The sequence below is a fragment of the Oncorhynchus nerka genome, linkage group LG7 (assembly GCF_034236695.1).
Source record: "Oncorhynchus nerka isolate Pitt River linkage group LG7, Oner_Uvic_2.0, whole genome shotgun sequence".
NCBI lineage: Eukaryota > Metazoa > Chordata > Actinopteri > Salmoniformes > Salmonidae > Oncorhynchus > Oncorhynchus nerka.
The window spans coordinates 66,771,539-66,783,242 of record NC_088402.1 but is presented as its reverse complement, the minus strand read 5'-3'; the positions used below and the strand labels follow the sequence as shown (position 1 = coordinate 66,783,242).

General features: G+C 45.3%; 1 protein-coding gene across 4 annotated transcripts in view; it reads right to left on the bottom strand.

Moving 5' to 3' along the window:
• Positions 1 to 533: 533 nt before the first annotated feature.
• LOC115132237 (msx2-interacting protein-like) overlaps positions 534 to 11,704 on the bottom strand; it is a 41,836-nt gene continuing 30,665 nt past the window's right edge. For all 4 annotated transcript variants that reach the window (XM_029664665.2, XM_029664666.2, XM_065020754.1 and 1 more), the window contains 5 exons: positions 3,819 to 11,643; positions 3,274 to 3,609; positions 2,911 to 3,105; positions 2,595 to 2,753; positions 534 to 2,447 (listed from right to left, as the gene is read on the bottom strand). In XM_029664665.2, coding sequence (XP_029520525.1) covers positions 2,316 to 2,447; positions 2,595 to 2,753; positions 2,911 to 3,105; positions 3,274 to 3,609; positions 3,819 to 11,643 — 8,647 coding nt within the window. In that variant the 3' untranslated portion in view covers positions 534 to 2,315. The remainder of the gene's footprint in view (positions 2,448 to 2,594; positions 2,754 to 2,910; positions 3,106 to 3,273; positions 3,610 to 3,818; positions 11,644 to 11,704) is intronic.

Genomic DNA, 11,704 nt, shown 5'->3' with positions numbered 1-11,704 from the left:
TGGCCTCGGGGAGGATAAGTACAAAAGTGCAACTTTAATTGCCCTTCCCTTGTGCCGATTCCCAATTTAGACATTTTTCCAGTCACTAATCTTCAAACTGCTTCACAGAAATTCAAAATATGGCTACAGATGATCAGATACAAATGTCTGACTTGCAAGACTAAGAATTCAACTTCTCTACGCTCTTTCCTATGCATGTACTGTTGATTTTGTTACGGCAGTTGCCTTGTGTATACATTTGTGACAGTTCTTAAAAAACTAATTTATGAGAGGCATTTGCCCACATAAACTAGGATTGTGAACTACGAGTGCAGATACAGGACTCAGACTCAAAACATAAAATGGCCATGGCAGGCTTTAGGCTACAGACACGTGCAAAATGCCTATGCTGACATCTTGTGACTTCAAGGTGCACTGCAACATATAGTAATAACATTATGATAAACTGTTGGCATTATATTATCATACAGTAATGTATCTATAGTGGAACAAGCCATACCAAGACAACTGACACAATCAAGAAAACGCCAATCGAGAGTGACAGACCATTTAATGATCTGTAAGTATGTTAAACAACCATTTTACAGTTTAAAATGTCCTCATAGAGGAACAGCAAAATACACAAATTATGAAATAAGATTTGATCAAAAGACAGTCTAAGATTTTTTTGTTGTATTTAGTTGTCATTTGTATATCAAAATTAAGTGCCTTCAACATGTCTCATACCATGAGAGTATTCAGCCTGCAGTAATTTAAATATTTACAGCACAAAAACTGAGAATCATGGTTTACTTTCTGCATCGGTTCACAACTAGCTGCGTCTCTTTCAGACTGCCTTGTTTTGTCACACAAATCAAAATATGAGGACCCTGAACGGAGACAGTAATATGGGAAAGTACACAAGAGCACAGATTGGGAACATGAGTATTTACAGCATTGGTTCAGGGAGACACTAGTTCAGAGAAAGGAAAGAGAGATGGACAGTTTACACATCCATTCCTGGCATTGGTTAAAGTTTAAGTCACATTTGTTGCCTCATGGATTGGTTTCCCCTTTACTTCTTCAAGTTAAGCATGCTACAGCTGTCATTTAGTCATTTGCTTTTTGACTTTGGGAACACATATTGGTATCCAGGAGTATTTTCAGGGGAACAGTAGGGGGCAGTGGAGGACACAAGGAGAGAGAAGGACTATGCTTACTAGTTTGCTAAACTGTATCCACAATTCAACATCAAATAAAACTGTTAATGGTACTCAATGGAAATGAGGACATGATTTCACAATGGAGTAGCAGTAGGCTGTAACAGGTTGGGCTGATGAAGAAAATATCATCAAAAACAGAGGCTATTACAGTAGATCTGAGTGACGAATACAAATTCAAGTATGAAAATAGGTTCAGATTATTTAGATACATTGTGGTGATTTTTCCTTTGAAAAATACATTTTGGCACATAATCAATTCTAAAAACAAGGGTTCATAAATGTCACTGAACTGAGTTTTGTTGGGGTCAGTTGCCACCCCCCTCCCTAAAATTTTAAAAGTGATAATCTGTCATGTAATCCACTTGGTCTCCCTAAATCTTTTTAATCTTTAAACATTAGACTTGAAAAGGAGGCAAATAAAAATTCTATATTCTTTAAATATATATTTAGTCCTGTGTTGAGGCATGTAGAACTCAAAGTTCCCATATAGCTTCCTGGGGAACATTGAGGAAAGCTGACTGGAAATGAAGTAGAAGGAAATTAAATTGGCAGATGATAGAAGAATAAAAGCAGTACAAAAGATTGGTCACTGGAGCATGTCTATTATATGTGTCCTTTTTTTCTCAATCTGTAAAAATATCATGTTTTTGATTTACTTATTGATTTGGTTTTCTCAACATAGAAAACAATTCCGACCAGTCATTACGCAAAAAAAAAGAAAAATCAAACATTATTTAGATATGAGTAAAAACATCCCTTAGCCATCCTTCTAATTTAGTTCCCTTGTCCCCTTCAATACTTAGAAAATCAAGACGCAATCCAGTTAACCTTCAACAATGGCAAAAGCGAAATGGATGATCATAGAATTGATCATCAAAACTCCTAATCCACCCTTCCGTATGCTCTCAGTAAAGGCAGAGATTTGTGGAATCAGAGGTGGTAGGATGATTTAAGGACTCGGTGAAGAGAAAAACATATTTTTAAAACAAAAAATGGTTAAACCAATCCAAACTGAGGCATTTCCAGTTTTCTAAACTGGATGAAAGTCCTAAAAGGCTGGTGTTGGCTTGGTTCTGGTGGGTTCAAGAAAATATCGTTTTTTATGGAGAGGTATTACACGGAGGCAATGACAATCATGAGGTGAGGAGAGATGCTGGAGATACTGTTGAGAAGGTCGGGGGCAAGCCGGCACAGGTGGCTCTCTGAGAACTCGCACGGTGGGAAAATCTGCACCACATATGCCGGCTGGGGAAGAAATAGACAAAACACATGGTTTGAAGTCAGTTCAGTAGCATACTCCCATCTCCAACTAATGTTTACTTGAATACAGAAAGGAACAGGTCTGTTTGAAAATGGATGCTTACATGGCATAACAGTCAATGCACAACATACCTGATTAGAGCCGGGGTTGGGGACGTTGATGATCCCAGCTGCCTGTTTTTTCTGTAGGTAGGTGATGAAGCCTCCTTTCAAGAGAAGGGTCTGGCTGTGAACGTCCTCCTGATCTCGTCCACATGGCAGAGCTAGCAAGAGGCAGTAGTCATTCTCCACCTGTAAACAACAACCCAAACAAATCAGTTGAGCTTTTCTACTGAAATATTAAGCATGTTTACAGAACTAGCTGCCTGAAAAGAAAACATCACCAATGAGCGTCCTAAGAATCGTGATAAAAATGCATTGTTTTAATGGCGAACAGCTAGCATCTCACCATCATCCTGCGAGCCACGCCCTCCAGCTGGGACGCTTCCAGTCTCATCCTCTGTGCAATGCGGAGTGGGGCTCCTCCCTCCAGGGGCGGCAGTGAGTGGTGAGCCAGCACATGGTTGCCAGAGACAAAGTGGAGCTGCACGGCAACTGAGTCACTCTTCATTGCCAGCAGGCCTTGCCACATTATGGGGTATGTCTGCACAAACAAAAGTAGAGCAAAGACAGGTCAGATAAATAGGTTCAATCTTAAGAACAAGCAATATTACGTAAACTGATTATTATTCTAATCTTACAAATGACGACTGAATGTCTTCAGTATTGCCCCTCTAGTAATTGTTCTAATTCCCATGATCAGCCTCATTACCGTTAAAAGCTGCACCATATCGACGGACCGGTATCCTGAGTGCCCCAGTTTACCCTCAGGGCGCAACTCTGAGGAACTTGAGAGGGGTGCTGCTGGAGGGCTCGACATGAAGACTGGTGGGCCCTTCTGCAGAACTAGCTCTTGCTTGTGGGAGAGAGCCATGGGAGATGTATAAGAGGGTGAAATGGTGTCCCTCTGTATCCGGGGCATGTGAGATAGGTCCATGGAGGTTGTGTGACGGAGGTGGGAGTTGTCCGATTTGGTTTCACATCCTCCACCAAGTGACCCAGCAGATAGTGACTGAGACAGCATTCCCCTGTGGCTGAGATCAGCATTCTGAGGAAACAAATAAAAAACTAGATGTTTAGAAACATAAGTAACAAATAGGACTACAGTGCTGCATGCATAGAAGTAATCATGTAGGAGAGAAACAATGTAATAGTAAAAGTCCATCCTAACTGAAAACACTTTGGCAAAAACACTGAACAGATGAAAGCTTATAAACTAATGAACTAAATGTAAGCATGAATGCATTGTTCTCTGACCTGGGAAGGTGTGATGCCGCGGGAAGCCAGGTTAAATCCCATCGAAGAGTGACTGGAAAACTGGGAGTGGAAGCCCCGCATATCCCTGTACACTGGGAAGGAGCCAGCGCCGCCTGGATGAATCAGCTGAACCCCTTGAGGATGATGATGAGGAGATACCATAACAGGGACGGATGAATGGACCCCCATGATCCTGCTGTTCTCGGTATGAGGTGGGTGAGACATATTTGCTTCCAATGGTTTGGGAGTCTCCTTCCCCATCTGTGTCATGCCTTTTCCAACCAAGGGACTATTGGAAGCAGCAGAGATGTTGGTAATTGAGGTTGCTCCTGCCTCAGGAGTTCGTGACTGACGTCCCTCTGCGATGGTGTGCTCTCCTAGCTGATGGTGCATCAGGATGTGCATATCCCGTATGTCTCTGATGTCTCGGGAGGCCATGCTGTACTGGTCCAGACGTAGACCTGCGTGATGCAGCCCTCTCCGTTTCTCTGCCTGCATCATCATCACATCTGACTGGAGCTGGGGTGTAGAGGATCTGCACAGCCCCTGGTGGTAGTGCCTTATGTCCTCCTCGACGCTGCAGTCTGAGGCTCCCCGAGTGGGGCCCACGTGGGACTGCACCACCATGTCTCTGATCACGGCTGGCATGTTGGAGCGCTGAGGGGGCCCAGTGTGGGAAGATGGTAGGAAATCCGCCCGTCTTCCGTAATTCATTCCAGAAAGGTGTGGGGTGTTGATCCTGACCTCGCCGTGAGAGAGGCGACCCATAGACACTGACTGGGTGACGCTATGCGACACTGGGGTCATGATAACAGACTGCTCTGGGTGGGGGTGGTGCATACTGGAGATATACAGAGACATCTCAGGCATACCAGGATGCAAAACCATAGAGCTGCCATGGGGGGACATTGAGTTGCTGGGAGGGCAAACTTTGGCAAAAGGTGAGTGGCCTGTTGTTCTAGGGGAATAGGGCTCTTGCTTGAGGTGTGGGACTGACTGATCAGTTGGGGTACTGGGACTAGGACTCATACGGTTTCCAGTCAAAGATGGGTGATGTGGATTCATGATTGGACTGAGGTTGGATGTCTGGTGTGCCTTTGCCATATCTGCCAGCATTGGTATAGATTCTACTCCAAGCCCTTTCTTGTATATCAATACTTGAGGACTTGTGACCGGTTGTTGAATCATCTTTGGTTGAATCATCATTACTGTGCTACCCTGAAGTCCAGTGTGATATGACGACTCTGACTTGTCAGAACCAGGACTCTCCTGCTTAATAGTGGAGATGACAGGCTGAAAATGGTATGACTGGCCAGTTAAGAGTACCCCAGGGTGTCCGTACCCTGTGGGTGTCAGGGGTCCCTTGGGGGTGGAAGGCTGGGATGGGGTAAGCGGTTCTTGCTTAATCTGAGATTTAGAGACAGACTGCTGGAACTCTATGTCAACTGCACTGGCTGGTGGGATCTGGCTAATTTTGGCGCTGATCCGTTGAGGTCCCTCTGTTTTTTGCCCTGAGTAACTTAGTACTACCACACCCTGTGATGTATTCACCCTGAGGCCAGGACTGGAGTCTGTGTTGTAGGGTGGGCTCTCAACTACAGACCATCCTCTGCTGTTCAAATCCTCTGCCGCATCCACTCCATGGTAACGATTGTTCTCGTTCATACTTGATCCGAATTTCTGTTTGGGTAAAGATAGGCCAGCATTACGGTTACTTAGGGAGATTCGAGGTGCTTCCTCAGTATCATAGGGCATTGGAATCCGGCTGATGACAGAGGTAGTAGGCGAAGAAATTACTGAATGGACTATCTTCTCTCCAAAGTTCTGCTGGGTCTCTGTGAGCGGGGAAGGTTTTTGAAAAGTGGGATGTGGTATCAAAGGCGAGGTTCTGTCTTTAAGATGCTTGTTCCAAGCGGTCATTGTGTCAGACGAGTTCTCATTCTCTGACATGCGAATGTCTGTCAGCGTTGTCGTTAAGACTGTAGTAGGGATGGCATTGCTGTTTGATGCTGATACATATTTTGGCTCCATGAGGATCTTTCTTAGAGTGCTGGAGCTAGGGTCAATATCCGATGCCTTAGTATCAGGAGGCATGGGTGGATTTGCTGACTGGTTCCCAAGTGCAGTTACTGCTTGTGCAGAGGGAGTGACTACATTAACTTGAATTGCAGGAGTAGCATGAATTCTACTTTCTTCAGATCTGGGAAGCCAGTCTGGTGAAACAGGCATTGTGCCGGGGCAGGGTGGAGGGACATTCAATTGGGTTGGATATGGTTTGAGCGCAAGGGATGAAGAAAGAGCAGGGGCTACTGCTGATAGTTGTAACGTTTTGAAATGAGGAGGACTCTTGGTGCTAGCGTGAAAGGCAGATTCTTCAGGTACGGGTTGTTCCACAGCAGGTTGTTCTGCCTCCTTAGGGGTGTCCACGGTCATGGTGCATGTGACATCCACTGTTGCTGTAGCTGCCTTAGAGTTGATTATTTCCATGTCTTCAGGAATGGACTCTGTTGGCTTGATAGGGGAGGTTTCAGCTTCTGGTACATCTTCAGCAGTCTCTCCCTTCCTGTTGATACAAGCCTTTCGTCCCCTGGACCTCTTTGGAGTCTTAGCTCTGACTGCTTTCCCTGTTTTTTTGGGTGCTTCTGGTGAAGGGGAATCATCTTGGGCAGAGGCCCCAGAAACAGATGATTCAGAGGCTTTATCATCTGGCATCAAGGGCTTGACACTGGGAATCAGAACTCCCATCTCTGGGTCTGGGTCAATAACGTGTTTTTCTGGTTCCAAAACATAATCGGCAGAGGGGGAGACCAGGGGCTCTGGGGTAGGAACAAGTGCAGTGTAAGTGGGAGGAGCTGTGAACCCATCTGTATCAGTAGGTATGTCTTCAGCAGTAATGGAATCAATGGCAGCAGCCAGTTCGGTTTCACTGGCAGGATTAGCAGACTTCTCCCCCTCCATTTCTACAGTGACAGGGGGCAGTAGGGTACGTGGCTCTGCAGGTGGTTCCTTATAGGGTTGAATAGGTTTCTCAACTGTAAGTTTGGCAATATTCTCCACTGCCCGTTCCAGTTCCATCTGACGTGCCAAAAGAGCGGTTGCTGGGTCCACCGGTGGTTCAGGGTCTAATAGAACTTCCTTTTCCTCTGGGCTGAGTTCTGCTGCTTCTTTCAGATACTGAGTCCTTGTTTCTTCTTTATCTGGTGTTCCTGGTTTGGCCTTTTTAACAGTGGTCTCAAAAGATTCAGACTCATCCTCCCCAGAGCAAAGCAACCCTTTCACATCATCTACGCTTACACGAATCTCAAAGTTTCTCAAGCAATGCGATTTATCCTCTGTCACCAATTTGGCATTTTGTGTCAACCTTGGTGCTTTTACTTTCCCACTCCTTTCAGATTGTTGTCTTTTCTCTACATTGGTAGATTCTATCCTCTCAATGTCCCCTTCAGATAACCTTTTTGCAATTTGATCAGTTAGATCTTTGTCTTTTTGTGTTGGCAAGCATTGCTTTGCTTCCTCTAATAATGTCCCTGCTTCTTCAGACTCATCTTTTATTTTGGGCTCAGGCTCTTCAGTATTATCACCCGACTTCTCTCCTGTTGATGGTGCACTCTCAGATTGTTTGTCTACTCTACTTGCTCTCCTGCCAACAGAGGTTCCAGTAGGTGAAGACACTTGAGCGGTCTGCACTTTCTGCATACGGGGTGAATGCCACCCCTCAGACATTCTTAAACCCTCTCCAGTGTTCACAGGCTCTTTGATATCAATGTCTTCCTCGGTTGCTTTCTGTGAGTCTCCTTTCACTGGTGACACATCTTCCCCTCGCCTGCGTGACTTGGATGGGCGACCTCGCCTTGTGTTAGTAGATGTGTTCAATGTGTCCTGCTGCAGCTGCTGCACTGGTTCTTTGTCAACACCACGTTTACGTGTGGCGCGGGAATACTCCACCACCTCTTTACCTGGTGGCTGGGCCTCCCCTTCAGATGGTGTGGCATAAACAGACCGAACATTTCGGCGTCTAGTCCTTCCGAGGAATAGGCTTGATTCATTCTCAGGGTCAAGGACATGAACTGGTGACTTGGTTATAGGCTCTGATGATATTTCTCCTCGTGGAGATGAAGACCTTTTCATTTTCTCTCTGTCAATTCGCTCACTCTTTCGAGTAATTGGTTTCTCAGAGACAACTGTTTCGGGGGGCTTCAGGATTTGTGTTTCGGACACATTTGGCTTAGCCCTTTTACTCTTGGGTTGTTTGCGAATTGGCTTTGCTGGTTTCATTTCAGCCTCTGAAACTGGCATGTGAACCTCATGGGAAGCTTCAGATTTCTGAGGTGTATCAAAGTCCTTAGAATCTGGTTTCCGTGGTTGGACCTCCATCTTTACCATGTTCATATTCTCTTCAATCATGGGGGAAGCAGAGCAAGGGAATTCGGCAGCCTCTGCATCAAAACAACTTAATGAGGCACCAGGAGTGGGAAGCTTATCATCAAAGAAAGATGCATGATCCACTGTAATATTGCTCTCAGTTGTAACTTTGGGTTCACATAGTTCCTCTCTAGGTTCAACTTTAACCTCAGCCTCTGAAAGGACAGACCGTAGGGGTGTGATTACAATCGAGGATGGTGGTTGGATCTCTACTAGTGAAGGAGATTGGGGTGGGGACAAATCACGACTATGTTCCACTTTTTCCTCTTTAATCGGTGAGACAGTTTGTTCAGATGAGGAAGTTAAAACAGCCTCTTTCTCCTGCTGTGGTAATATCGCTCTGGGTGAAGGAAGAAACAATGAAATTGGTAGGATGAGAGAAGAGCCGACTGATTTAATATCAGCCTTCTGCATGAACTCTGAAACTTCGGAAGACCCTTCTTGTTGTTCATTCTGAACTTCTCCTTCACTCTTATCAACCACATCAACGTTTTCAATTTCTGGTGGAAAGTGGTCCCTTGAGGTCTCCTTCCGTTGTTGAAGCTCTAGAAAGCGGCTATGAAAAAGCACTATGGGCTCTTGAAGGTCCACTCCTCCTGGCTCAGGTTGTCCTTCGACAGAATCCTGTTTGGAAAGATGTCTACCAAATCCCGACTTAGGATCTGGATCTTTGCGCTCAAGATGTTGCAATCGCCGTGAATCTTGCTCAAAGATTGAACTATGAAGAAAACGAGAGGCAAACAGCTCCTGCCGTTGCTGATCCTCTGCTTTGGGGTCCTCCTTTTTGTCATCCAGTTTACCTTCAGAGTCAGTATGAATCTTCTTCTTCTTCATGTACCAAGACGGGATAGGTCGTGGTGCAGACTCTGCCTTTTCTTTGTCTGATCTACTGTGAAGACTTGCAAAGCAAGAGTCTCTGTCAAGAAAGGACCAATTATCCTCCCTTGAGGAAGACAATGACTTGGCTCGCTCAAGAAGTGCTTTTGTGTCTGGAGTTATAGTCTTGTCTAATGCAAAAGAATAAAACTTATTCTTCTCCAGGGAGCCTGAGAAATTCAGGTCTGTCAACCTTTCTTCACGTTCTCTGAGGATAGAGGACAGTGAAGTGTTGGGCTTAGTGGAGTGGTTTTTGTTCTCCCCATCATGATCTGAATCTGACTGTACTTCTCCAGGCTCTAGTTCACGCACAAGACATTTGCGAATGCTTTCACGTTTCACAATGCTACTGGGGAAGGTCATGTCCATTCTGAGGAAGTCAGATTTGATTCCGCTCTCCCATCGTTGAAGTAGCTCCTCATCACACCCAAGCAATGTTGTCTTAGACTTAGGAAATTCTGTGTTCGGGGAACTGAGACTATTGGGTGTCACGTCCAAGCTGTATTTCAATGAATCTACATGCGAGTAGACTTTGTCCTCTTTTTTAGGAGAGTCTTTAGTCTCTTTATTGGTAACTGATTGTGATAACTGGGATGCATACACTTCATTTGAGGGAAAGTGACCAGACCCAGAAAAGGCTGTGACACTCCGGCAAAGGTCTTCATTTAATTCCTGGGAAGACCTGTAGTGTCGTTCTCTCTTAGCACTTAGCAAGTCAAAGTTAAAACTATCAGATTTCTTACGTTTGTTAGATGGAGAATCATGTGTGACATCTTGACGTGATTTTCCTACCTCATGCAACAGACTGCAACGTTCAAAGTCCTCTGTGTTGCTGCCTTGTGGGCTTTCAGTTTTATCTGATTTGTCAGGCTCTTCTAGCTTCTGCCAAAGCCATTGGCTCTGTTCCATTTGTTTTTGGCAGCTCTGAGAGTGGTCAATGTCAGACGCAAGTCGTTCCTCAGTCTCCCCTCTGCTTTTGTATAGTCCTACACCCTGCCCACCATTGTCTTCTTGCGGCTGTACCTTGAATGCGTCCTGGTCAAGACTCCCATCATCAGAGATTTTCATGAGACTTGAACTCCTCTGGATTTTTGATCCCCAAAACTCAATTTTCAGACAGGGTGGGTCTAATGGATTGGTTTCATCTTCTGTTGGCTCTCCAAGTCGTGACTGAAGTTCCAAACTGAGTCCAAGGCCCATTCCCATGGAGACAATATCAGACTCTTGTTTATCTTTAGGACTGAAAACAGTAACAAGTCTCTCAGATTTAGCCTTGCAATGCTCTTTCTTATGAACCCCTATTTGCAATAGGCTCTTGTCACCCTCATTCTCCTCCTCAGCTGGCTTCCTAAGTCCCAATCTACCACACTCTTCCTCTTCCTGACTGGCCCTCTTCAGTCGATCGGTCTTCAGCATGGATTCTTCAAAACGCCTCTTTCGTGCAGCTAGACGGTCAACATCTAAAGAGTTAGAACCATCAAACCCAGGGCCAGCTTTCATATGTATTTTGGCTTTCATTTTAATATCATTTTCTACAACTTCAACCAGTCTTGCCATGTTTTTGTCTTTGGGCACCTTTCTATGCTTGATTATATCTCCTTTTTGAGGCTTTATGTGAAAGGGAGGACTGTTCTGGTCACTTGAGGGTGATTCAAGCCGAATACTGTCATTCCCACGTTTTTGTTTTTCTAGGACAGCATGACCAAGCGATTTTCCTTCCTTCTCCTTCACACGCGTTAGCTGCACCACACAAGGTGGTAGGTCTAGCTGTCCTTTGCCTGAGCCTTCTTTTTCCTTAGGAGGAAACTTGCTGACTTTGGTTCGAAGGCCTGGACTACCTTCTCTTTCAAGTTCAGGGTCCGTCTCAGGCGATGGAATACTGGAAGATAGCAACTTAAATTTCCTCAGCTTCTCGCCTTTCTCCTTTTCACCCTTCTCCTTGCGCCCGGCCCGCCTTTCCTTTTCACCGCCGATACCACGTTCAACTTCAGAGGATCTCTCCTTCTCTGGCTTATCACTCTTATTATACCGGTCAGGGTGTTCCTTGTCAGGCTTGTCAAATCTTGGAGGTGAGAGTGAACTGCAGCTGCCACTTTGCTCTGAGGATCTACAGCAAATGCGGCGATCAGAGTCACTTGGTAGACGCTCAGAGAGAGAGGGGGACACTGTAGGACTGACAGGGCGATTAGGGTGAGAAGGGCTCTGGCTGTGTTCAATTGTCCTCCGCCCATGGTCACGTTCACGGTCTGTTTCAAAGCGCTCCCTCTCACGCTCCCTCTGCAAGTAACTGTATTTGCGGATGTCCTGCTCATAGGGGTCTCTGTGATCTCTGTATTCACGCGGGTCATCAAAGTAACGTGGGTCATAGAAATCTCCCTGGTATGGGTCCCATTCAGTGTAGGACTCGCGGCTCCTGGCAGGTAACTTGCGACGGGGGTCTTCTATTAAGGCTCCTCCAGGTGTTCGCACATTGTTGTCAAAGAATGGCCGTTCAATTGCAAACTCATATTGAGACCTGCGTTCATCACTGAAAAACACAAAAATATACACAGGAACCAAAATCATTATTTATATATAATTTATATCAT